The sequence below is a fragment of the Chiloscyllium plagiosum genome, chromosome 6 (genome assembly GCF_004010195.1).
Source record: "Chiloscyllium plagiosum isolate BGI_BamShark_2017 chromosome 6, ASM401019v2, whole genome shotgun sequence".
In the NCBI taxonomy this organism is placed as follows: domain Eukaryota; kingdom Metazoa; phylum Chordata; class Chondrichthyes; order Orectolobiformes; family Hemiscylliidae; genus Chiloscyllium; species Chiloscyllium plagiosum.
In genome coordinates this window covers 116,852,976-116,878,282 of record NC_057715.1, presented here as the reverse complement: position 1 = coordinate 116,878,282, position 25,307 = coordinate 116,852,976, and the positions used below count along the sequence as shown (strand labels likewise).

General features: G+C 43.4%; 2 protein-coding genes across 3 annotated transcripts in view; one reads left to right on the top strand and one right to left on the bottom strand.

The window, feature by feature from the left end:
- numa1 (nuclear mitotic apparatus protein 1) overlaps window positions 1-3,601 on the bottom strand; it is a 119,837-nt gene extending 116,236 nt beyond the window's left edge. Inside the window, exon 1 of the mRNA XM_043692529.1 lies at window positions 3,490-3,601. The gene's annotated coding sequence lies outside the window, so the exon portion shown is untranslated. The remainder of the gene's footprint in view (window positions 1-3,489) is intronic.
- Window positions 3,602-3,706: 105 nt separating this feature from the next.
- lrrc51 (leucine rich repeat containing 51) overlaps window positions 3,707-25,307 on the top strand; it is a 32,771-nt gene continuing 11,170 nt past the window's right edge. The window contains exons 1-2 of one of the 2 annotated variants that reach the window (XM_043692534.1): window positions 3,707-3,932; window positions 20,728-20,810. In XM_043692534.1, the coding sequence (XP_043548469.1) occupies window positions 3,844-3,932; window positions 20,728-20,810 (172 nt within the window). In that variant the 5' untranslated portion in view covers window positions 3,707-3,843. The remainder of the gene's footprint in view (window positions 3,933-20,727; window positions 20,811-25,307) is intronic. The other variant, XM_043692535.1, reaches the window with a different exon arrangement.

Here is a 25,307-nt window from a genome sequence, read left to right as displayed (position 1 = left end):
TTGAAAGTTGAGTACAGGATTAAGGATAGGATTCTTGGTAGTGTGGAGGAACAGAGGGATCTTGGTGTGCAGGTACATAGATCCCTTAAAATGGCCACCCAAGTGGACAGGGTTGTTAAGAAAGCATGTGGTGTTTTGGCTTTCATTAACAGGGGGATTGAGTTTAAGAGTCGTGAGATCTCTTTGCAGCTCTATAAAACTTTGGTTAGACCGCACTTGGAATACTGCGTCCAGTTCTGGTCGCTCTATTATAGGAAAGATGTGGATGCTTTGGAGAGGGTTCAGAGGAGGTTTACCAGGATGCTGCCTGGACTGGAGGGCTTATCTTATGAAGAGAGGTTGACTGAGTTCGGACTTTTTTCATTGGAGAAAAGGAGGAGGAGAGGGGTCCTAATTGAGGTATACAAGATAATGAGAGGCATAGATAGAGTCGATAGCCTGAGACTATTTCCCAGGGCAGAAATGACTAATACGAGGGGTCATAGTTTTAAGCTGGTTAGAGGAAAGTATGGAGGGGATGTCAGAGGCAGGTTCTTTACACAGAGAGTTGAGAGAGCATGGAATGCGTTGCCAGCAGCAGTTGTGGAAGCAAGGTCATTGGGGACACTTAAAAGACTACAGGACATGCATATGGTCACAGAAATTTGAGGGTGCATACATGAGGATCAGTGGTCGGCACAACATCGTGTGCTGTACTGTTCTAAGTCAATGTATTTATTGTTAGAAACATGGTATTTCAACCACGGCTCCAGGAATTCTCATGCATGTCTCTGTTTGGCTTGTCCTAGGATGGATGTGTCGTCCCAGTCAAAGTGGTGTCCTTCCTTATCTGTATGTAAGGATACTAGCCAGAGTGGATCATGTCTTTTTGTGGCTAGTTGATGTTCGTGTATCTTGGTGGCTAGCTTTTTGCCTGTTTGTCCAATGTAGTGTTTGTTACAGTTCTTGCAAGGTATTTTGTAAATGACAAAAGCTTTGCTTGTTGTGTGTATTGGATCTTTCAAGTTTATTAGCTCCTGTTTTAGTGTGTTGGTGGTTTTGTGGGCTACCATGATGCCAAGAGGTCTGGCAGTCATTTCAGAGATGTCTTTGATGTGGGGAGGAGCGGGAAGAAGTGGCTAGGGTTCCTGGAAGTGTTTTGCCTGCTTGTTGGGGTTTGTTGCTGTTCTTTTTGAATACATTGTATAGGTGATTTTCCTCTACTCTGCATAGTTCCTCTGTGCTGCAGTGTGTGGTGGCTTGTTGAAATAATGTTCTAATGCAGCTTAATTTGTAGGTGTTGGGATGATGGCTTCTGTAGTTAAGTATTTAGTTGTTTCCCTGTAGAAGCTGGTTTGAGGTTCGCCGCTGGTTGTTTGCTCTACTGTGACATCTAGAAATGGCAGTTGGTTGTTGTTTTTCCTCCACTTTAGTGAATGTTATGACAGTAAAGGGTATTATATCCACGCCACAGGAAATGATGTCACCACAGAAAATGACATCACTAACACAGGGAAACCTAAACGCATAAATAGAAAGCAGGCCATGCCACCAGTGCTTCATCTGGAGGCTCAATGATGATGTTACATAGTATGGTGACGAAACGTCTGAAAACTAATCTTCCACCTCAGCGAGCAAATCTATATACAGAACCTCAACCTGAGCTACAAATCAGAGTTTTTAGATTAGATTACATTACAGCGTGGAAACAGGCCCTTCGGCCCAACAAGTCACACCGACCCGCCGAAGTGCAACCCACCCATGCCCCTACATTTACCCCTTACCCAACATTACGGGCAATTTAGCATGGCCAATTCACCTGACCTGCACATCTTTGGACTGTGGGAGGAAACCGGAGCACCCAGAGGAAACCCACGCAGACACGGGGAGAACGTGCAAACTCCACACAGTCAGTTGCCTGAGGCGGGAATTGAACCCGGTCTCAGGCGCTGTGAGGCATCCTTATCCAGTCTGGGAGATATGTGACCCCAGACACACAGCAATGTGGATAGCTGAAATGTGCAAAACTAGCCACTTAGTTCAATAATAATTAGGGACAGGCAACAAATATTGACCTTGCCATTATCCTCACATCAAGAAAATGTAAAGAAATTTTCAGAGAAATGGTAACCTCATAGTCACCCCTGGAGCGTTGGGAGGCTGAGGGGTGACCTTATAGAGGTTTATAAAATCAGGAGGAGCATTGTTTAGGAACAGACAAGGTCTTTCCCCTTGGGTGGGGGAGTCCAGAATTCAAGGACATAGGTTTAAGGTGAGAGGGGAAAAGATTTAAAAGGGACAGAAGGGGCAACTTTTTCATGCAAAGGATGGTTCGTGTATGGAGCGAGTTGCGAGAGGAAACGGTGGAGGCTGGTACAATTGCAACATTTAAAAGACATCTGGATGGGTGTATGAATAGGAAGGGTTGAGAGGGATATGGACTAAGTACTGGCAAATGGGACTAGATTAATTTAGCATATCTGGTCAGCATGGACAAGTTAGACAGAAAGGTCAGTTTCCACGTTGTACATCTCCATTATCCTATGTCAGTTGCCAAGAACCTCAAAATGCCCAGGATAAGTTTTGGGGAAATTGAATCAAATCCCACCACAGCAGTTACCAGAATTGTAAATTCAAATGAGAAAATCATCTCTTTGATATAGATGCTGAAGCAAGCACAGTCTGGAATTAAGGAGAAGCGATAGCCTATTGGCATTTTCGCCAGACTATTGAGAGCTGGGTAATGTTCTGGGGACCTGTCAAGGCAGATGATGGAATCTGGAATTAACCATTGTCAAACGTCAGTCAGAAAGAAAAACATCTGGTTCAGTAGTGTTTTTCAGGGAACGAAATCTGTCAGCCTTACCTGTTCTGGGCTACATGGCTTAAACTGACGTCTGACCAATAAACTCTGGCCTGGCCGGTGACGCGCGCATCCCTCCAATAACAAAACAAAGCTAGTTATTGAAATTAGATTCCATTTAGCATGGAAACAAGACCACACCGACCCCATTCCCCTTACCTTATATATCTTTCCTAATGTACCTAACACCATGGGCAATTTCGCGTGGCCAATTCACCTAACTTGCACATTTTTGGACAGTGGGAGGAAACCCACGCAGGCACGGGGAGAATGTCGCCCTCGGTAGAAATCGAACCCAGTCCCTGGCGCTGAAAGGCAGCAGTGCTAACCACTGAGCCTCCGTGAGTTTGTTTTACAGCACGGAAAGAGGCCCTTTGGCCATTCGGATCCGCGTCGTCATCAAACATCTGATTTCCAGCACTTAGCCCCTATTCTCCGTTAGAAGGTCATTGTCGGTAGTTAAAATACATCTGGTTCACACCGGTCTTTTTGGGAAGGGCATCTGACGTCCTGCTTTATGTGTCGTTACGAAAAGGCCTTCCCTTGCACATAAAATGGGACAGACTCAGGCCTGAGGGGCAGAACGGACTCTACCCGACCCTCAATCCTTCGCTTTACCTCAGACGTACACTCCGCGTGGCTCTTACCCTCAGTAACCGGCCGTACCGAGCCCGGACTAGGCCGCGGAATCCTCGGCCTTGATTTCCTTCGGCCTCCCGGGCCCCAACCCTTTCAAACAGGAGCCCCGCCTCCCCGCGCTGCGCCGCCATTGGCTGCCAGGGTTGGAGGAGGGCGCACGTGATCTATCCCATCCGGGTACCGCGGATCTCCTTCCCGCCTCGCCCCAAATCCGGGTAAGTGGTGTCGTCACTGTCATCCGGGTACCCGTGGGAAGCCTGTGTAATGACGTTAGCACAACAAAAACAGCCGGAGTAAGTGGTGCGTCCACCGAAAGCAGTAGCCGCTGAATACAGCAATAAGTAGTGGCTAGATCGATAGAAATGGAGGCGGTGGATAGTGACACAAGTCAATGGGTGACGGATGAACAGGAGGAAAGCACCCGACCCTCGACGTCGCGTGGTATCGCCGGGTGAGCGTCTGTCTTGGCACCCTGGGATTTGTAGTCCGTCCGTCAGTTATTTCTTGCCTTCACATTTCTGTGGCGAACGAACCACGGATAGTTCAAACGTCGGGGGAAAGGCACGGTATTTGTAAAGGTTCTCGGGTTTACATCCTCCCCAACTTTCTTGTCAAGTGACAGCAGGGTCGCCGCTGTAGTTCTAAGGCACGCCGGGAGATGTAGTGCATCCTCAGATTCATCCATTGGTGGCTAACAGTCCGGAAACTACAATTCCCAGTGTGCCCCACTTGGCCGCCGCTCCTGTTGCTCCTAGCAACCCCATGATGCCAAAAGAGGAACGTTGTAGACAGGCAGGAGGCTGGAAGAACACAGCATGCCAGACGATATCAGAAGATGCAGAAGTCAATGTTTCGGGTGTAACCCTTCTTCAGGACTGGAGGTGGATGTGGGGGGAAGCTGCAGATAAAGGAGGTGACAGGGCAGGGTGGTGAAGTGGGGATTGGTGAAGACAAGTGGAGGGTGCGACATGTTTGGTCAATGGTGAGAGTGAATTGGGTTGGTGGTAGGGAGGGAGAGGGGCTGGGAGGAAGGTTATTTGAAATTGGAGAACTAACAAGTCTTCCAGGCTGTAGAGTGGCCAGGTGGAAGATAGGGCGTTGAACTGAAGCATTGCAATAAATGGAGAGGGAGCAGTGGACAGTGGTCCATCCAATGACATTTACACGTCTCACTTTTTATGAGATGTTTTACAGCTTCCTGACTACATCTCGAGTTAATCAATTTCACTCAATTTGATTTCCGTTGAACATTATAGAGTCATAGTCATAGAGATGTACAGCATGAAAGCAGACCCTTCAGTCCAATTCATCCATGCCTACCAGATATCCTAATCTAGTGCCGTTTGCCAGCACTTGGCCCATATCCTTCTAAACCCTTGCTACTCATTTACCCACCCAGATGTCTTTTAAATGTTGTAATTGTACCATCTTCACCACTTTCTGTGGCAGCTCATTCCATACATGCACTACGTTCTGTGTGAAAAAGTTGCCCCTTAGATCTCTTTTATATCTTTCCCTTCTCACCCTTAAACCTATGCCCTCTAGTTCTGGACTCCCCCACCCAGGAAAAGACCTTGTCTATTTACCCTATCCGTGCCCTTCGTGATTTTAGAAACCTCTAGAAGGTCATCCCTCAACCTCCAACACTCCAGGGAAAACAGCCTCAACCTCTTCATTTAGCTCAAAACCTCCAACCCTGGCAACATCCTTGCAAATCTTTTCTGAACCCTTTCAAGTTTCACAATATCCTTCCTATAGTTCGGAGACCAGAATTGCATGCAATATTCCAAAAGTGGCCTAACCGAAATCCTGTACAGCCGCAACATGACCTCCTAGCTCCTACTCCATGGTCTGATCAATAAAGGAAAGCATACCAAGCACCTTTTTCACTATCCTATCTATCTGCGACTCTACTCCAAGGAACTATGAATCCACACTCCATGGTCTCTTGGTTCAGCAACACTCCCTAGGACCTGACCATTAAGTGTATAAGTCCTGCTCTGATTTGCTTTTCCAAAATGCAGCACCTCACATTTATCTAAATTAAACTTCATCTGCCACCCCTCAGCCCACTTGCCCATCTGATCAAGATCCTGTTGTAATCTGAGGTAATCTTCTTTGCTGTCCACTATACCTCCAATTTTGGTGTCATCTGCAAATTTACTAACTATACCTCTGATGCTCACATTCCGAATCATTTATATAAATGATGAAAAGTAGTGGACCCAGCACCAATCCTTGTGGCAACTCTCCACCACCATCCTCTGTCTTCTACCTTCAAGCCAGTTCTGTATCCAAATTCTAATATAGATTCATGGAATCCAGACAGTGCAGTTAGAGGCCTTTTGGTCCATCGCATTTACACTGACATCTGAAGAGCATTCCATTTGGACCCACCCTATCCTGTAACCCCATGTTTCCCATGGCCAATCCACCTAACTTGTAGATCTTTGGACAGTGGGAGGAAATTGGAGGAAACCCACACATTCATAGGGAGAATGTCAGTGTGGAATTTGCACAATCATCCAAGGTTGGAATCAGAACTTCAGTATTGCTGAAAAAGAAAATGCACATATCGCCAAAGCTTTTCATCTTGTACTCGAGGGCATTTGAAAGGGGCAATATTTTTAATCGGACTTGTACAGTACAATAATAATAATTGGCAGTAGTATATAGGTTTTTATATAGGTATCTGGAATTCACTGCGTGGACGGATGGTAGAGGTAGGCCCCTCCAGACATTTAAGAACAATTTAGATGAACAATTGAAAATCTTTAAAATAGAAAGCTATGGGCCAAGTGCTAGAAAATCTGTTTAAAATAGAAAGATGCTTTTTTAAGTTCAGTAGAGATTTTACTGCACAAAGAGGCTCTTTTGGGAATTGTGACTGCACCAGTCATCGAACATCCATCTCTTCTAATGCCCAATCTCTCATACTGTCTATATCCCTCTTCATACTTGATAACCACTTTTTTTTGTGTGTAATCTGCAATCTTGGCTATCGAGCATTTACTTTCCTCATCCCTGATGTGGAGGTGCCGGTGTCGGATTTGCATGGACAAAGTGGAAAAATAACACAACACCAGGTTATAGTCCAATAGGTTTACTTGGAAGCAATAGCTTTCGGAGCGCTGCTTCTTCATCAGTTAGCCAACCGACCAAGGAGCAGCGCTCCAAAAGCTTGTACTTTTCAAATAAACCTGTTAGACTATGACGTGTGATTTTTAAGTCTTTCTTCATTCAAACCATTCATGTATGTTTTAAATAAGTGTGACTCCAGCGCTGATTCCTGTGGCAAACCACTGGTTACTGAATGCCAATCTGAAAATGTTTCCTTTATGACTCTATATCCCAATATCTTTTCTATTAATTAGACAATCCTCTATCAATACTAAATACTATCTCCAACACCAACTACCTCTTAAGTAGCCTAATGTGTGGTACCTTATCAAATGGCTTCTGAAAATCTAAGTCTATTAAATCCATTGCTTTCCCTTTATCTGTCCTGCTTTATTACCTACTCAAAGAATTCTAATAAATTTGTCAGGCATGGCTTCCCCTTCATGAAACCATACTGATTCTGTTTTATAATACAATGTATTTCTAAATTCTCTATTGTTACATCCTTTCCTAATAGACTCTGACATTTTTCACTGACAGATGTTTGTCTTTTTGTAAATAAAGGTGCTATATTTCCAATCCTCTGAGACTTATCCAGGTTCAAAGCATTCTTGGAAGATTGTAACCAGTGTGCCACTATCTCTGGAGCTAGTGTCATTACTCAGGAAGCCTCACTGGAAAGGTGTATCATTTATTGTTGAACCAAAATAGAGCCATTACACCTAGAAGACATAGACTAGTCCCAGCCTAGGACAGATAGTTCTGCAGATCCATCCCTGGATCTCCTTTATAGATTTTGTACAAATCTTTTCAGAAATGACACAACTACAGCAGGTAGGATTAGAACCAAGGAGTCTTGGTTCAGAGGTAGCAATACTACCAACATGTCACAAGAGCACCCCCCCGTCCCCCCCAGGTCTGTTTTTTTTTTCATTTCTATATCCGAAATTGTTATCTCTCACAATTGAGCGGCTTTCCGACTACCAAATTGATGTGACTTTCTTTTTATTATATAACCACCACTTGGTTCTGCTTTACTTTTTTATATCTAGAAGGCCTCTCAATCACAACCAAATGGCTTTCCCACCACAATCAGTCACTTTTTAAAATATTTTTAATGATTAACCACCACCAGTAAATCACCTGTGTAGCCAATTAGACCTTTGCATGCAAAGCCGGTTACAGGCGAAGCACTGGGTCTGCCTTTTTTCGTTTCTTGGTCTGTTTTTTTAATCAATCTGTTCAGAAATGCTCTGATACATTTCTACAGCAAGTGGGGTTTATCCTTTGGCTCAAAGGTAAGGACACTACCACTGCATCATAAGAGCCCCTAGGTCTGTATTTTTTTGGCCGTCTTGGTTTTTTTTATATATCTGGAAGTGTTATCTCTCACAACCAAAAAGCTTACCCATTACCAAATCACGGAGACTTTCTTTTTGTTTTTAACTATTAACTGCTACCAGTAAATCACCTCTATAGCCAATTAGAAATATGCATGCAGTGGTTGAGGTCATACCCGGCTGTCCTTGGAGAAGGAGCATGCAGTGTCCATCTATCCTCTCGATGCCTTTAGAGAGAGGTGGGAAAACAGTACTTTATTTCCCCCTCCTACTTTATTTTGACTTACTCCTTTCCTGTTCTGCCTAAACTATCCCCTGCCACCCCACCTTTGGGGTGTGCTGCATTGCCCATAATGTGCTTTGCTTGTAAATACTAAATGTGCTACACTGGTGTTTTTAATGGTAGTAATCAGTAGATTAAACCTCTTTTTTCTAATCAACCTGTTCAGAGATGTTAGTACATAACTTTGGAGCAGGTGGGACTTGAACCCAGGCCATGCAGTTCATGGATAAGGACACTACCACTACATCACAAGAGGGCCTGAGTCTACTTTGTCTTATCAGACAACACAGCTGCTTTCTCATTAGAGATATGACTGGTGTTGGTTTAACTTGACGGTCACCACAAATCCGCCTACTTGCGGAACACCTCTGGAACACCTGGACCAACCAACCCAACCACCCCGTAGCCCAACACTTTAACTCCCCTTCCCACTCCACCAAGGACATGCAGGTGCTTGGACTCCTCCATCGCCAGACCATAACAACATGACGGTTGGAGGAAGAGCGCCTCATCTTCTGCCTGGGAACCCTCCAACCACAAGGGATGAACTCAGATTTCTCCAGTTTCCTCATTTCCCCTCACCCCCACCTTGTCTCAGTCAAATCCCTCGAACTCAGCACCGCCTTCCTAACCTGCAATCATCTTCCTGACCTCTCCACCCTCACCTTGACCTCCCTCCACCTATCGCATTTCCAAAGCCCCTCCCCCAAGTCCCTCCTCCCTACCTTTTATCTTAGCCTGCTGGACACACTTTCCTCATTCCTGAAGAAGGGCTTATGCCCGAAACGTCGCTTCTCCTGTTCCTTGGATGCTGCCTGACCTGCTGCACTTTTCCACCAACACATTTTCAGCTCTGATCTCCAGCATCTGCAGTCCTCACTTTCTCCTAGGTCACCACAAATCAGACAAGGGGAGAGATTGAGAAGGAATCTCACTGTTGATATAGCTCTGCATCACAAATCAGCTGTCCTGCGAACTAAAGTAAACCATCCCCCACTGGGTCTACTCTGTAAGGGGCTCAGATGATGAATTCCAGCTGGGCACGCCATTTCCTGTTACCAAAGGAACATTTACATTGAACACCACAGGAAGATTCATTACTGGTTCTCAATGGGCCTCACATCCCTCGCTCTGAGGGCTCCCCCTTGCCCCTGAGATGAGGGGACCTCCTGCATCTTTTCACACATGGCCCCATTCCTGTTGCTTTCCTGGTCTGGCCAAGGGTGAACATCTCTTCCACGAACACTGAAGAATCATTGCAAGGGGCTTGTCAATTTAAAAAATCGTCTCTGAGGAGGTTACCTGCCAGTGGTCGTTGATATTTTTTATTAGGAGATCATCTTTCCAGACCGATACCTGTCTGTTTTTATTTTAAAGGATAACTGCCATCACTGGAGATCCGACATCAGAAATTCCTTAATGTATCTGCACCTGGTAGTTTGAGATCTGAGACAAACTTTGACTGTTTCTTGGAGCTAGGGTTTTGATGGTTTTCACCTTCTCATCGATGGTATAATTCAGCCATGTCATCTCTGTACCTCAGATACATTAGCTCTTTTGCCTGGAGCACACATTTTTTCCCTTGTTAGCTGGATATCAGCCTCAGAAAAACACTATAAGACCTCCTCCAAACTATCCACATGTTTCTTTACATTAGCTCCTGAGATTAAAACATTAGGCAGATAGACTGCCACTCTGGACACCCATTGGAGGATATTTTCCATTGAAAGATGGCGCAAGCTAAAGATACCCCAAAGATCAAGCCAGTGTACACATACAGTTCTTTGAGTATTTATAGTAATGTGCTTCCTAGATAACCCCTCAAGTCCCAGTTGAAGGTAAGTGTGGCTCATATTCAATTTAGAAAATATGTGACCCTCACTGCCAACTTTTCTTACAAGTGGCATAGAATATCTGTCTAAGTGGGAACATAATCCCCACATAGACACATTGAGTTGTCAGGTTTTACAACTGGAACTACTGGCATGACCCATTCAGCAAATTTGACTGGGTGAATTAAGTCCTGTTCTTCTAGAAGTTCTAATTCTACTTCTACTTTCACATGTAGGGCACAGGGCAATACTTCAAGGTTATGCCTTGAAGTATTGAGGTCAGGCCTCTGGATTTACATAGATCTTGGCTCTGGTGCCTTTTAATTTTCTCAAGGCCCTCTTCAAACGCCTCGGGATACTTGCTAATCACTTCATATAGATCGATAGGACCCATTTTAAAACTTTGTTGCCAATTCAGGCAGATTTTCTGTAGCCAGTCCCTGCTGAAAAAAACTGGAATTATCTCTTGCACTACTATTAAGGGGAGTCGGACTACTTGCTGCCCCGTGTGCGTAACTAAGGTTACTATGATCCCAATATTCAATTACAATTGAATTCAATTACAAGGTGGTGTTGGAGGAGGGCTCCTGATCTGGAGCACATCTGCTGCAACCACATTTCTCTTTTCTTGTTTTTTTCCCCCTCTATATCTTTACTTACCTTTTGTCCAGAGCTCAATTATCATTGGCGGCACGAGAGCCCAGTGCAGACCTCGAGCAAGCCATGCATGGACTTCAAATGAGCTCGCTCTTACTTTTCCAGAGGCGAACACTGGACCTGGCATCAGAATTGGTGACTGCTACATCAGCGGGGGGTGAAGTTGGCGAGGTAGGCCCAGCAGTGAAATATAGCGCCTAAGGATCAGCAACTTTGTCATTGGTTGGATCTAGCACTGGGGGTGGCAACGCAGTGGTGGAAAGGCATCACAGCGACATCAAGGTGAGCCTAGCAGCGAGAAAATAACAATGACCTGGGTTGGTCTGGTGCAGGTGGTGGTGAGATGGTAGCGGAGGAGTATTGACCCAGTGGCAAAAGATGGCAGCTCAGGATCAGCGATTTTGACATTGGTTGGGCCCTGTGTAGACAGCGATGGATGGATGGTGGTGTAGGTATCGTTAATGGCGATAAGCTGGCTCAGGATAATGGACTCTCTTGAAGCTATATCTTTCTTTCTTTTCCTTAAACTATTCAAAATGACACTGAATCATGGCGACAAATGAAAGCTTTTCACTGTACTTTATTGTATTCTTGCTGTAAAATACACGTGACAATAAAATCATACATAATATGTAAGGGCTTGGTGTCTTGCCTTGGAGTCTTGCAAGCTTAAAGGCAAGATGTCCATTGGAGTTCCTAAAGGTTTGTTCCCCAGCAATAAATGCAGCCATCCCTGTGGCTACTTCATGTCAAGGGGGTCGCCATTTACAAAGGAGAATAAAGAACAAAAGAGAAATGCAGCATAGGAACAGGCCCTTTGGCCCTCCAAGCCTGTATTGATCATCATGCCCTAACTAAACTAAAAAACAAACCTGCCCTTATTCATTTCGTATCCCTCTACTCCAAAGTGCCTGTTTCTACCACCTATTCTGGCAGTGCAATCCAGGCTCCTACCACTCTGCATGAAAAACATCCCTCGCAATCTCCCTTGAACATTCCCCCTCTCACATTGAACTTGTGCCCCCCTTGTAATTGAAACTTCAACCCTGAGAGAAAGCCTCTGACGATCCATCCTGTTGATGCCTCGTAATTCTGTAAACCTCTATCAGGTCTCCTCTCAGCTGCTGTCTTTCCAGTAAAAACAATCTTAGTCTTTTTAACCTTTCCTCATAGCCAATAACCTTGATCAGGCAACATCCTCGAGAGCCTTCTCTGCACTCTCTCCAAAGCTTCCACGTGTTTCTGGTAGTGTGGTGACCAAAACTGCGCACCGTACTCCAAATGTTGCCTAACAAGGGTTTTATATAGCTGCAACATGGTTCACCAACTCTTGTACTCCATGCCCCAGCTGATGAAGGCAAGCATGCCATTTGTGCACTTAATCACCTTGGGCACCTGTGTTCCCAGTTTGAGGGAACAGTGGACCTGCATGCCCAGATCTGTCTATGTGTTAACGTCCTTAAGGGTTGTACCTTTTACAGTATAATTCACACCTAAATTTGATCCTCCGTAATGCAGCATCTTGCATTTGGCTGGATTAAACTCATTTGCCATTTCTGTGGCCAAGTCTCCAATCTATCTATATCCTGTTGTATTCTTTCACAATCATCAGCATTATCAACAACTCTACCAATCTTTGTATCATTTGCAAACTTACTAATCAGACCACCCATATTTTGCTCCAGATCATTTATATACCCTACAAACAACAGAGAACCTAAGACCCATCCCTGTGAAACGCCATATTACCAGTCTCCATTCTGAAAAACACCCTTCTACCGCTTGGCCTCTTCTGTGACCAAGCCAGGTTTGTATCTAGCAAGCCCACCTTGAATCCCATGTGATTTTAGTTTTTGTACCAATCTGTTATGTGGGACTTTATCAAATGCCTTACTAAAGTCTAAATAAAACAACATCCACAGCCCCCTCATCAATTATCTTTGTCACCCCTTCAAAAATTCCATTAGGTTGATGAGACATGACCTTCCCTACACGCATGCTGCCTGTCAGTAACTAGTCCATTTTCTTCCAAATGTGCATATATCTTGTCCCTCAGTATCTTCTCCAAGAGTTTTACCTAGAGTTTTATCTTAATTGCAGCCACTTTGGGAGCAGTCACGTGATTTAACTGTATCAATTCCTCATCATCGGACTGATTTATTTGCAGTTTTATCTTGCAGTGACTTCGGCCTGGACGGTGTGCATTTTGCCTGTTTTGGTAGCTTTGTCTCAGGCAGACCCTGTGACGACAAGTGCAGTATAGACATTCTTATTCTTCACTGTATTGTGGATAAACTTCCTGTCCAGTTTGTCAGGTGCCAAAGGCTCATCAATCTAGATACTTTCTCGCCTTTTTAAAGTTATAACGTTAACATGAGCAGCAATGAAGATTCTCATGTTGTTCCTGCTTCATCTGCACCACACTAGATTTATAGGCTTACCGGTTACTGTGTCCCTTACTGCTTTCTGGCTGCTACTGCTCCAAGTGAAATACTCTGTAAAGACTCAGCCTGAACCTGCACCACATTGAATTTATAGGCTTACTTATAAATTACCAAGCTGCTTTTGCTCCAACCTAAGTGCCCTGTAATCATTAACCACTCCTCACATAACAAGCCCTTCATTCTTTCACTGTGTCTCACACCTGCACACACACACAACATGGGTGCTGGGGAAAAATAAGCACTACCGCAGTTAGGCAGTAGTGTGGGGGTAAAAAGGGGGGGGGGGGGGGGGAAGAAAAACAGGAGTGTCTGATCACGGAAAAAAAAGAAGAAAGAAAAAAAACAAGCCCTTCATCCATGGGATGATTCTTGTAAACTACCTCTGCACCCCAAACAACCTAAACCCCCCCCAAAAAAAAGACCTGTCAGAATATCCCTCCTTACAGGGCTCAAAACTGCTTACAGAAATGCAGACTCACTGGAGCCTTATACAGCCTCATAAGAGTACATCCCTGCTCTTGTATTCCAACCCTCTTGAAATGAGCGCTAACATTACATTTGCATTTGTAACATCTGCATGTTAACCTTAAAAGAATCCTGAACTTGGACTCCAAATTCCCTTTGTGCTTCAGATTTCCAAAGCCTTTCTGGCTTTAGAAAATAGTCTACACTCTATTCTTCCTACCAAAGTGCATAACCTCACAGTTTCCCACATTGTATTCCATCTGCCACTTCTTTGCCCACTTTCTTAGCCTGTCCAAGTCCTTCTCATGCAGCCCTGTTTTACCATGCACTTCCAAGCATCTCGCAATCTCCTCCTTTAATAATGGATTCTAAAATCTTAACAACAATCAAGATCAGCCTAACCAGCCTATAATTTCCTGTCTTCTGCCTCCATCACTTATTAAACAGGGGTTGCATTGCCCTTTGATGTGAAGGGCACTGCTTGTCACTGGCCACTTGGATCTTTTCTTCCTGGTGGTGGAAACTGAATAAAGATTTGTACACCTGTTGTCTTTCACTGTGTCTCACACCTGCACACTCAACATGGGTGCTGGGGAAAAAAATAAGCACTACTGCAGTTAAGCGGTAGTGTGGGGGAATAATAAAAAAAATTTAAAAAGAAAGAAAAACAATTAAACAGGGGTTTTATGTTAGCCACTTTCTAGTCTTCTGGGACATTTCCTGACTCCAATGATTCCTGTAAGATCACCACCAGTGCTTCTACAACCTCCTCCGATATCTCCTTCAGAACTCTGGGGTGCAGTCCACCTGGTCTGGGTGATTTATCCACCTTCAGACCTTTCAGCTTCCTAAGCACCTTTTCCTTAGTGATAGCCATTACACTTACTTCTGCCCCCGATTGTCTTGAAGTTCTAGCGTGCTACTCGTGTCTTTCACCATGAAGACTGATGCAAAGTGCCTATTCAGTTTCTCTGCCGTTTTATTTTGTTCCCGGTTACTACTTCTCCAGCCTTATTTTTCCAGTGGTCCAATGTCCATTCTTGCCTCTTTCTGACCTTTTAGATATCCAAAAAAATCTCTTGCAATCTACTTCTATGTTACTGGCTAGCTAACCCTCATATTTCATCATCTGTCCCCTTATTCCTTTTTTTAGTTATCCTCTGCTACCTTTTAAAGATTTCCCAATCCTCTGGCTTACCATTAATCTTCACCACATTGGATGCTTGTTTTTTCCAATGCCAGTTAACAAACTGGCTATATGGTTCAGCCAGTTCAGGAATCAGGTTTCCGCCAAAAACAAACAGAAACCAAAACCAACAGTAACACACCGACTGTGGCCCAGCCAGCACAGTCAGTCCCCTAAACTGAGGAGACTCTAAATCTCCTGGTTACAATTATTTCTTTTTTTCTAAATCTGATTATTTTATTTTTACTTTTTTTTATTTTCCCTTACACTACTGCCCTGCCGAACAGCCATAATGCATATATTTTCCCCAGCACCCATGTTGTGTGAGAGTAGGTGAGAGACAATAGGTTTATTCAAGTTCCACCACCAGGAAGAAAGGAAACACCAGAGTTGCCAGTGACAAGCAATGCCCTTCTCATCAAAGGGCAATTGCTGCGTGATCAAAAAAGTGAAGTGAAGGGGAGGGGAGGGATTAAATCAAAATAGAGTTGGAGGGGAAATAAAGCACTCCACTCCCTGCGGTATTGGTAGACACCACATGCTCCTTCTTCAGGGACACCCGGGCTCGAACGTAACCACAGAAAAGGGGCAGGCAATCGGCCATAACAACCCCCTCCATGACCCGCTGTCTGGACCTGTTTATGACCAGTTTGGCCAGGCTCAGGAGCAGACCACATTGAATGTTTTTTGTTTAGCTTTCATGCTGTCCCTGACTTACCTAGTCAGCTATGGTTGCCTCATCCCCCCCCCCCCCCCCCCAGTATGTTTCTTCTTCCTTGGGATGAATTTCTGCTGTGCATCCAGAAACCTCTGCCGTCGTTGCTCCACTGCTATCCCTTCTTGTCTCTGGCTCCAGATCTAGTTCTGTCAGCAGCTTCCTTTGGGTCACAGTATTATTAATTCTTTTTCCCAAACATTTCCCAAAATGCTGACCCATACTCCATGTTTTGCCAATTATCGCAGTCTTGTCAAGAATTCAGTAACTGGTCCCGCAGGAAGTCTATTTGCCATGTTAAACCTGTAATACTTCGTTGAAACAGATGTTTTGGGTCATAGTGAACAACTACTATATCTATCAGTTCATCAAAGGATTTTGACTGTAGGGCTGTCAAATAGGTTAAACTGTTTATGATGGCTGAAAGTTGTAGCTCCACAGCAGTCAGGGGCAAGACGTTTTGTCAGTGATCCCCTTCTATTTGTCTGAAAAAAAAATCTCATTCAGCACACTGGGACCAGTCTTCCACATCCGCATCATACGGTTCCAGTTTCCCAAATAGTGACAGCTTCGATATTTCCCCCATCACTGTCTTACCAAGTTCATTGAAAGTCAAGGCTGTTCCATCTGCTTTATATATTTTCTATTCATCTGCTCAGAGATGGTATGACCCTCCTCTGGAGTAGGTGAGACTTGAACCAAGGAGAAAGTGAGAACTGCAGATGCTGGAGATCAGAGTTGGGAGTGTGTTGCTGGAAAAGCACAGCAGGTCAGGCAAGCACCTGAGGAGCAGGAGAGTCATACTTTGATTCCTTGGATGCTGCCTGACCTGCGGGACTTAAACCCGGGCCTCCTGGTACTACCACTGTACCACAAGACCCCTAGGTCTCCTTTATTGATTGTTTCCTAATCAACTTGTTCAGAGATATTATGACACATCTCTGGAGCAGGTGGAGCTTGTCTTGCCTTTGATTGACTTGATGCTATGATGTGATGCTGGCCAGAGTCAGTGTTCAGGACACTCACAGCAATTTCCTTCTGACCACATTCCTCTGATGGTTACCTCTGCTGGTTTCAATAGGACGTAACCAGAGATTTTGATGTTGGTCTCTGGGACATAGTCACATGGTATCAGACTTTACAGACAATATCAGGGTATTGTCTGTGCAACAGTTCTTCCAATTTTGGCAAAAATACCCAAATGTTTGCAAGAATGATCTCACTGGGTTTGCTGTCATTGATTCTGGTATCTAGGTTGATGATGTGTGATCCTCCCAGTTTCATTCCTCCCTTTAGATTTTGTAGGGGTGACATGACTCAGTGGTTTGCTTGGCTATTTCAGAGGGCAACCACATAGTTGCAGGTCTGGAGTCATATGTCAGCCAGATTGGGTAAGGATGCAGATTTCCTTTCCAAAAGACATCAGTGAAGTTGTTTTATAACAATCAGCAATGGTTACGTGGTCACTGCTAGCTTTTGATTACAGATATTTAAAAAAATTAACTGAATACAGATTTCACAGGAGGATTTAAACCTATGTCTCCAGCCTAGAGTTCTGGACTATCACTACATTATCACTATACAGCAGATGTGACTCCAGGACGGAGTGTTGTCTCCCGAGGACCTGGGTCAACACTGTCATTAAATGGCTGCAGGGCATCCTGAATTGTGAGGGTTAACAGTCAGAAATCATGGTTCACACTGGCATAGGTAGTGTTACAACTGAAGGAGAACAAGCCAAATCAAATCAGACTTGCTAACACTGGACTCGAAAAACGGTGAAATTAAAGCATTTGATGGACCCTTAAAATTGTCCAGTTGTTCTTCTAAGACTTTAAGAATAACAGATATCAGATACCAAGTTTATGACTTGAACAACAATTTGCAATTTATTATTAACCTTGTCACTTTAAAACAGCAAACCTATACAACAAGGTAATCTAATTAATGTAAATAGGACAGGGATCAATAGATTTCTGAATATTGAAGATATCAAGACATATAGGGATAATGCAAGAAAATGGTGTTGAAGTGATCATGATTGGGTTACATAAAGGAGCAGGCTCAATGAGCCAAATGATTTGCCCATCCTGATTCCGATATTTCCATAAAACAGTAAAACAACTGCCTGTAATACCACCTCTCCTGCCAGATTTAGGTTACTGGCACCTGTGTGGAACTAGCATGCATGTCCTCGGGTGAATGGTCAGTTTCTCCATTTTAAATACTGTGTAACAACAAAAGCACTTGTGTTAAAGACACAAGTTACAAATTTTCCAAAGGTGATTTTAGAATCACTATGAAACTACATATTTACTTAGCAAATGCAAATCTCCTGACTCAAGTAATAGACTCCTTATTTGCTGAGCTACATGGAAATTGAGCAGGAGTAGGTCATTTGGTCTATCAAGCACATTCCGTCATTCAGCATGCTCATAGTTGATCTTCTGTCTCAACGCCAGACTCCAGATCTCTCCTTTACCTCTTGACATCTTTAGTCTCTAGAAATATATTTATTTCTTTCTCAAATACATTCAGTAACTTTGCCTGCTCTGCTTTCTGAGCTAAAATATTCCACGAGTTCATCACCTTCTGAGTGAAAAGTTTCTCCTGTCTCAATCCAAAAGGGCTTATTCCAGCTGCTTAGACTGTGAACTTTGTTCCAGACCCCTTGACCAGAGGAAATATCGTCCCCGTCTGGCCCTGTCAGAATTTTATTCATTTCAATAAGAACCCCTCATTCTTCTAAAATCCAGTGAATACAAGCCAAGTTAACCTACCCTGTCCCCATGCGACACAACAGCCATCCTACTAATCAGTCTTGTGAGTATTCAAGATCAAAATGATTATTTTGTAGAGAGGACACTCCTTTTATAATTTGCAATGTAGATTGTGTCTTTGTGACACTGAGTCACAGAAGGGGAAATTGGGGGAACCATAGAAGGGGGCAGCACGGTGGCTCAGTGGTTAGCACTGCTGCCTCACAGCAGCAGGGACCTGGATTTAATTCCTGCCTTGGATGACAGTGTGGAGTTTGCACATTCTCCCTGTGTCTGTGTGGGTTTCCTCTGGGTGCTCTGGTTTTCTCCCCAGGTTAGGTGAATTGGTCATGCTAAATTGCCCATAGTGTTAGGTGCATTAGTCAGGGGTAAATTTGGTGATGGGAATTGGTCTGGGTGGATTACTCTTTGGAGGGTCGGTGTGGACCTGTTGGGCTGAAGGGCCTATTTCCATACTGTAGGGAATCTAGATTCAATGAACAAACACTTGTTAAAATATGTTGTTTTTGTTGAATGTTGACAAACAATTCAACAACAGAAACCAATTCCATTCCAATCAAGCCTGTTACTGCAAAATGCTGTCTTCAGATTTCATTTTTGATGAGGTTGAATTATTTGGGACCAATTAGCCTCCCCTGATTCAACAGTTAGCTCTCAAGTTGTCATTGATAGTATTGAACTTGAGTATTGCTCAAATGCATACTTTGTCAAAGCTTTTTGTTTGCCTTCATCAGGACAATTCACAAAAAATATCAATGTAAGAGGAAGCAATATTTTATAAATAATGAGAGGAAAATGCTAATTTGTTGGCAAGTGGACTCTGATAAAGGCATTGCCCTAAGAAATGAAACAATGAGCATTGACATTCATAGTGGAAACATTTAAACAAAGCTTAGAAGTTAACTGTCAGTCATCATTAACTGATGCATTCTCTAAGGCAATGCTGTAAACACCATACTATTGATTGAGGACTTAAATGGGAAAATAACTTTTGAAAACCAAGGATTACTGAAGGATTGCTGCAGTTCTTAAAAGCAAGTATCCTGACACCCACTGTAACTGCTGTTTGCATTGTGTTAAAGCAGTGGATGAATGGTTTCCAAGCCAAGGGTTGTATTGAAATATAGCTTGGCTGGCAACAAGCAGCTGATTGGTCTCCAGATTAGTGACCAGTTGTCAAAGGCCTCTGCCTGCCAACAGCTATATGATTGGCTCCCAGGAACTGAACAGCTTGAGGATGTGAATGCTTAGGAGGAGCTGTTAGATCCGCACAATGGCAGGCACTGTTTATTTTCTCTGCAATAAGATTTACATTAAGACTGAAGAAAGCCAGGTTATTTTTTTCCCTCAGCAGTTGCTGAAAGCTGTGGCTCTTAACCGGTCAGCCAGAGACATGTGTGTAGCAGCTACTTGTAACTCCTGCAAGCAAGTGAAACAAGCAAGAGAAGGATGATCGTGAATCAAGGTTCTGATCAGCAAACCCCATGGATAGGGACCACTGGACTGCCTTCCCAGTGTTTCCCTTCATCTACAATCATGTTTTTTTCTTTGAATCTCTCAGTCTGTGTACGTAGAGGGGGAGTTTAAAAGGGAGTTAAAGGTTCAACTAGTAGAGTCATATGCTGACAGTTCATAATTGTTGATCTTTAGCTAGAGTCTATTTATTTGTGGTAAGTAGTAATTCTGGTTAAGTACAGCAAGTACATAAGTCCATGCTAACTGTCAACCTAAGTCTAAAAGCTGGGGTATTTGCATACTTTTGCAAACCTTTAACTTTTGTGATGTTTCTGAGAATAGTGGAACTTGGTTTCAAGCATGCTACCCTAGAGAGGTGTAACAGTACCTCTACCAATCAGCGTCCACTGTCCATAAGTGCAAGTTGAAAAACTTTGACAAAACTTCTTTCTTCAGCAATACTGAAATTAGCTCCCACTTGTGGACAGTTGGACATGACAGCAGATGGGTGGGTGGACATGCTGTGTTCCAAGAATTGTAAAATGGTCACCACATAGAAAAGGGCCATCCAGCCAATTGAGCAGACGGAGGTAGATACTGCAGATGCTGGAGATTAGAGTCAAGATTAGAGTGTGGTGCTGGAAATGCACAGCAGGTCAGGCAGCATCTGAGGAGCAGGAAAATCAACGTTTCGAGCTAAAGCCTACTGAAACATTGATTTTCCTGCTCCTCGGATGCTGCCTGACCTGCCGTGCATTTCCAGTATCATTCTCATCTTGACATCCAGCAAATTGAGCCCATATTGGCTTTATATAAGAGCAATATAGTTTGAACCATTAACTGAAGGATGTGTAATTAATACTACATGATTGAATAAGTTGTCAGGGTTGAATCGATTTTCCCTATTACTTAAATAAAATTGCCTGTTTTCCTGCTCCTTAATTTGTACTGTAACTTTTATTCCCACAGGTCCATTAAAAGAAAAGAGTTCGATTCCATCTTGTACGGTCCAGTTGTGGATTATTCGTTCAGAAATCTGGAAACTTTATCTGGTGATGTGTCATAATCTATAAATCTTCATAGAAATTTCACACTTGCAATAACTCCTTAATTTTGCTCATTAGAATAATATGGGATTCAGTGGGATCATGGTACAAAGATGCCTAACTAAGGTTTGTAATACAAATGTGTAAATGCATAGTCTGCTCAGCAAAATCGTGAACTGTAGGCACATCGAGGCTCAAACGGGTGACCAAGACCTGTCTCCAAAGCAGGGACGATTAGTGCTTAATATTCCAGGTTTGGGGATGTACAGGAAAGAAAGGAAAAGAAAAAAGAGCAAGAGGGGCTACAGTTTTCGGAAAATAATAATGATGTGAAAAGAGGAATTGAGAGGTCAGGATCTGAGGTGGCAGTGGTGTAGTGGTAGTTCACTAGATGAGAAGTCCAGCACTCCAGGCTAATATTCTGGGTTTAAATCACTCCATGGCAAAAATCTGGAATGAAAACATGGCTTAATGGTGGCCACATAACCACTGTCAATTGTAAAAACTCATCTAGTTTAGTTATGTTGTTTAGGGAAGGAAATCTGTAATCCTTACTTGGTCTGACAATAGTGTAGATGACTCTTAACTGCCCTTTGAAATGCTTGAATAAGCCACTATGTTCTAGGGCAGACAGGGCCAGGCAAAATATGTTGACCTCGCCAGCAAAGCCCACATAAACTTTAAAAAAATGGAATCAACATGTAAGTGAATCTAGAAGGCAGAGGAAGGAAGAAGGAAATAAATTCATTAAGGCTAAATGGAATATATTTTAATGCAAGGAGGCTGAGGAATATGATAGATATTGAGGGCACATATAGGCATGTAGAAGTATAATCTAGTTATGATTGAGAGTTGGCTAAAAGATGGGTTGGTTTGGCAGTTTGACATTCCTGATTAAAGGGTAATCACAAGATTGGGAGGGGAATAGAAGGGGCAGGCGGCCACAACATTAATTAAGGACCAGTTACAGCAATAGCAGAGATATTATCTTGGAAGAATGATCAAATGGGGTCATACGGATAAAAATAAATAAATGCAAAAGGGCCAAACACATTGTTGGGAATACACTATGGGCCCCCAAGTGGTCAGGGAGAGAAAAAGAGAGGATGAAATATTGAATTAAATTTCAGAAAAATGTAAATATAATGAGGCACCAATAGGGGATTCTGTACACCCAAACATTAAGTAGGATAACTTAAGATGCTGAAAATTTGAATCAAACACAGGAAATGTTGAAGAAACTCAGCAGGCCTGGTCACATCTGTGCAGAGAGAAATAGAGTTAATGTTTTCTATGTTAGTTTCCCAATTACAGCAGGTTTCCCCAGTGTGGGGTACAATGCAGATTGTTAAGGAGATCTTGATAACAAACACATTTTGATGAAGGCGGATGTGCTGCATGCACTGTCTGAGCTGACAACATCAATGGCTACCACTTTTGGATGCCTGCCCCACCAGCGCAAGAGAGGGTACAAGATGCAAAGGGGACTCATTCATTCGGATTTGGAAATATCATTCCTTCATTGTCACTGGAATTCCCTCCCTGATGGCATATTGTGGGTATCTGTCACACCAAATAAAACCCAGCACTACTGCCTTCCCTATGGCAACTAAGGCAAGGCAATAAATGCTAGAATTTGTGATGGGGTGGTGAAAACATGACTATCTGGAGAAAAGCAGTGGAAGTTAGTTGTTTTTAGATCAGGAGATCAAAGACCCAATCGCTGCCTGTCTGAGCCTAGAGAAAGAGAACCAAAGTGAAGGTGTGAAGACTTGGAGAAAGTGAGCAGTACAGTACCTGGGGTCATTGGTGGCAAAAGCTGGAAATATGATAATTAAGCAAAGAATCAGTTCTGGTTTAAGTAATTTGTTGCTGAATGTTATGTGAAAACTGAACAGGAAGAATTTACAAGATTGAGAGACTGGCCTTCCTAATATAGTGCAGAAACTCGGGCAACATCAAGAAGAGAGGAACAACGAAATCGATTTGTCAAGGAATGAAGAAAGACAAGATCAGAAACAAGTATGTCAAGGTGGCAACTGGGTCTAGTGAAAGTTATGTGAGCATCTGTTTTGAACATCTGGAGCAAACATAGTGAGATAAGTGTTGGAGATGGGACTGCCATAAAGAAGATGAGAAAGACCTAACACTAACTAGAAACCTGTGATATCAAGGGATATAGAGTCACAGAGATGTCCAGCATGGAAACAGATCCTTTGGTCCAACTCATCCATTTTGATCAGATATCCTAACCTAATCTAGTTCCATTTGCCAACCCTTGGCCCATATTGCTCTAAACGCTTCCTATTCAAATACCCATTTAGATGCCTTTTAAATGCTGTATTTGTACCAGCCTCTACCACTTCCTCTGGCAGCTCATTCCTTACACGCACCACCCTTTTATATTTTTCCCCATTCACCCTAAACTTCTGGACTCCCCCACCGCAGGGAAAAGTCCTTGTCTATTTATCCTATCCATACCCCTCATGATTTTATAAACCTCCAGCGATATTGTGAGAGAAATGGATGGCTGACAGGAAGAGATGGAGAAGGGCAACCCAAAGTAAAATGAGACAAACTAAAAGAAGAAGTATTTCCCTTTTAAATGACCCTCATGCATTTAAACAATGGTAAAGAACATGCATATCTGGAGGATTGGTATGCAGTGCATGGAGGTTGGCAGCCACTTGGTACTGTGAGGTTTATCAGAGAAATGGGGCAAAGCTCCCAAACAGAATTGAGGGGCTACCTAAGCACAAACAAAAGGCAGCAGCTGACAATAGGGCACTACTCTCACAGTTTTCATCCAGTGGAATGAGGAACAACACCTTCAAAAGAAGGACAGTTCCCTGAGCATCAAGTGGACAGAGGAGAAGAGCAAGGGTAGTAAGGAGTTTGAGATAATAAATTCACGGCATAGGAACTATTGCCAAAAAAGTGGCTAATTGAAGTCACCAAAAACTTGTAGTACTGTAGTCTCTTAACGGTCTAAGGTGATGGTCAGATATCCATGGCCTAATTACCAAACACTTACCAATCATGGTCACAGTTCCTTGTAAGGGCCAGTTGTAGATCTTGGCAACTCAAACAGCTAGCACCACTCAGGTCACTGATGTGCTTTCTCTAAGAGCCAGGCAGATATTGTCATGCAGGCTCAGAGAGCAGTGAATTCTCCCCAGTCCCCAGATTCCTTAGTTGCAGAACATCATTAATAGTAATATGGGTACAATCAAAACAGTCGATGTGATCCATCAACAGGGAGGCATTCCACTCCCTCAATATCCAACTGTTTCCAACCACAATAAAAGCTTTCTCCAAGTATGCACTTCATTTCCTGGCAGCTATTGACTCCTTCATCGTTCACCAGTGCAGGCTGTCTCAGCAATTCACTTTAACTTACAGAATCCTTAGGGGATCCGAGTGGATAAGTGATGCTTTGGAGAGATGGCTACTCTCCTCTCTACAAGAAACATAGAAAGTAGGAGTTGGCCCTATGGCCTTTTGAGCCTGCTCTGCTATTCAAAATGATCATAGCTAATCATTCAACTCAGGATCCTGTTCCCACTTTCTCACATTCCATTTGATTTTAGTCCTAAGAATTATATCTATCTTCTTGAAAACATTCAATGTTTTGGCCTCACCGCATTCTGTGTTCGGGAATTCCACAGGCTCCCCACACTCTGGGTGGTGACGTTTCTCCTCGTCTCAGTCCTAAATGGCCTGCCCTGTATCTTTAGACTGTGACCCCTGGTTCTGGACTCGCTGCTCATCAGGAATATTTACCTTCAGTATTGCTGTTAGAATTTTATAGGTTTCCATTACATCATTCCTCACTCTTCTAAACTCCAATGAATATAGTCCTAACTGATCCAGTCACTTTTCATTTGTCAGTCCTGCCGTCCTAGGAATCGGCCTGAAAGAGGAAGTGGGATGGTTGCAATTATCCTGGATGTGGAGATTTCCATGGGCCATCTCTGGAGGCTTCTGCACTAGCATTATTACAGGGGTAGCCTCCATCACTGCACAAATGCTCCCAATGTCTCCTATCAATATCATTGATTGGTCACAGCTGTAAAGTGCACAACTCTAAATACTGTCACTCTCCACTTTGGGGTTGGCCACACTCAGTGAAGGAGCAAATGCACTTGAAGCCCTGAGCCATGGTGCTCTCCATTCTGCATCCATGACTGTGTGTTGCCTTGGGCCTCCAAGATATGAGAGCTGGTTTAGAAAGGAGGCTTAATGTGCCCAGCATCAGTGGTGCTATATCTGACCTGCATCCTCTGAGGGGGACAGCTCTTGGCTGACTTTGTTTTTGGCATCACCTCCTGCTCACTGGGGATCTGTTCATCACCCAGGTATGAGGACCTACTAAAGTGATTGTATCTTTACTGTTGCAAGGTGTGAGAGAGCTGGTTTAAGCGATACTTGGCCCGTTTATAAGTGCTGCCATATCATATGTGAAATGCAATACAGCTCTTGTTGTACAGGAGTCTGAAAGGG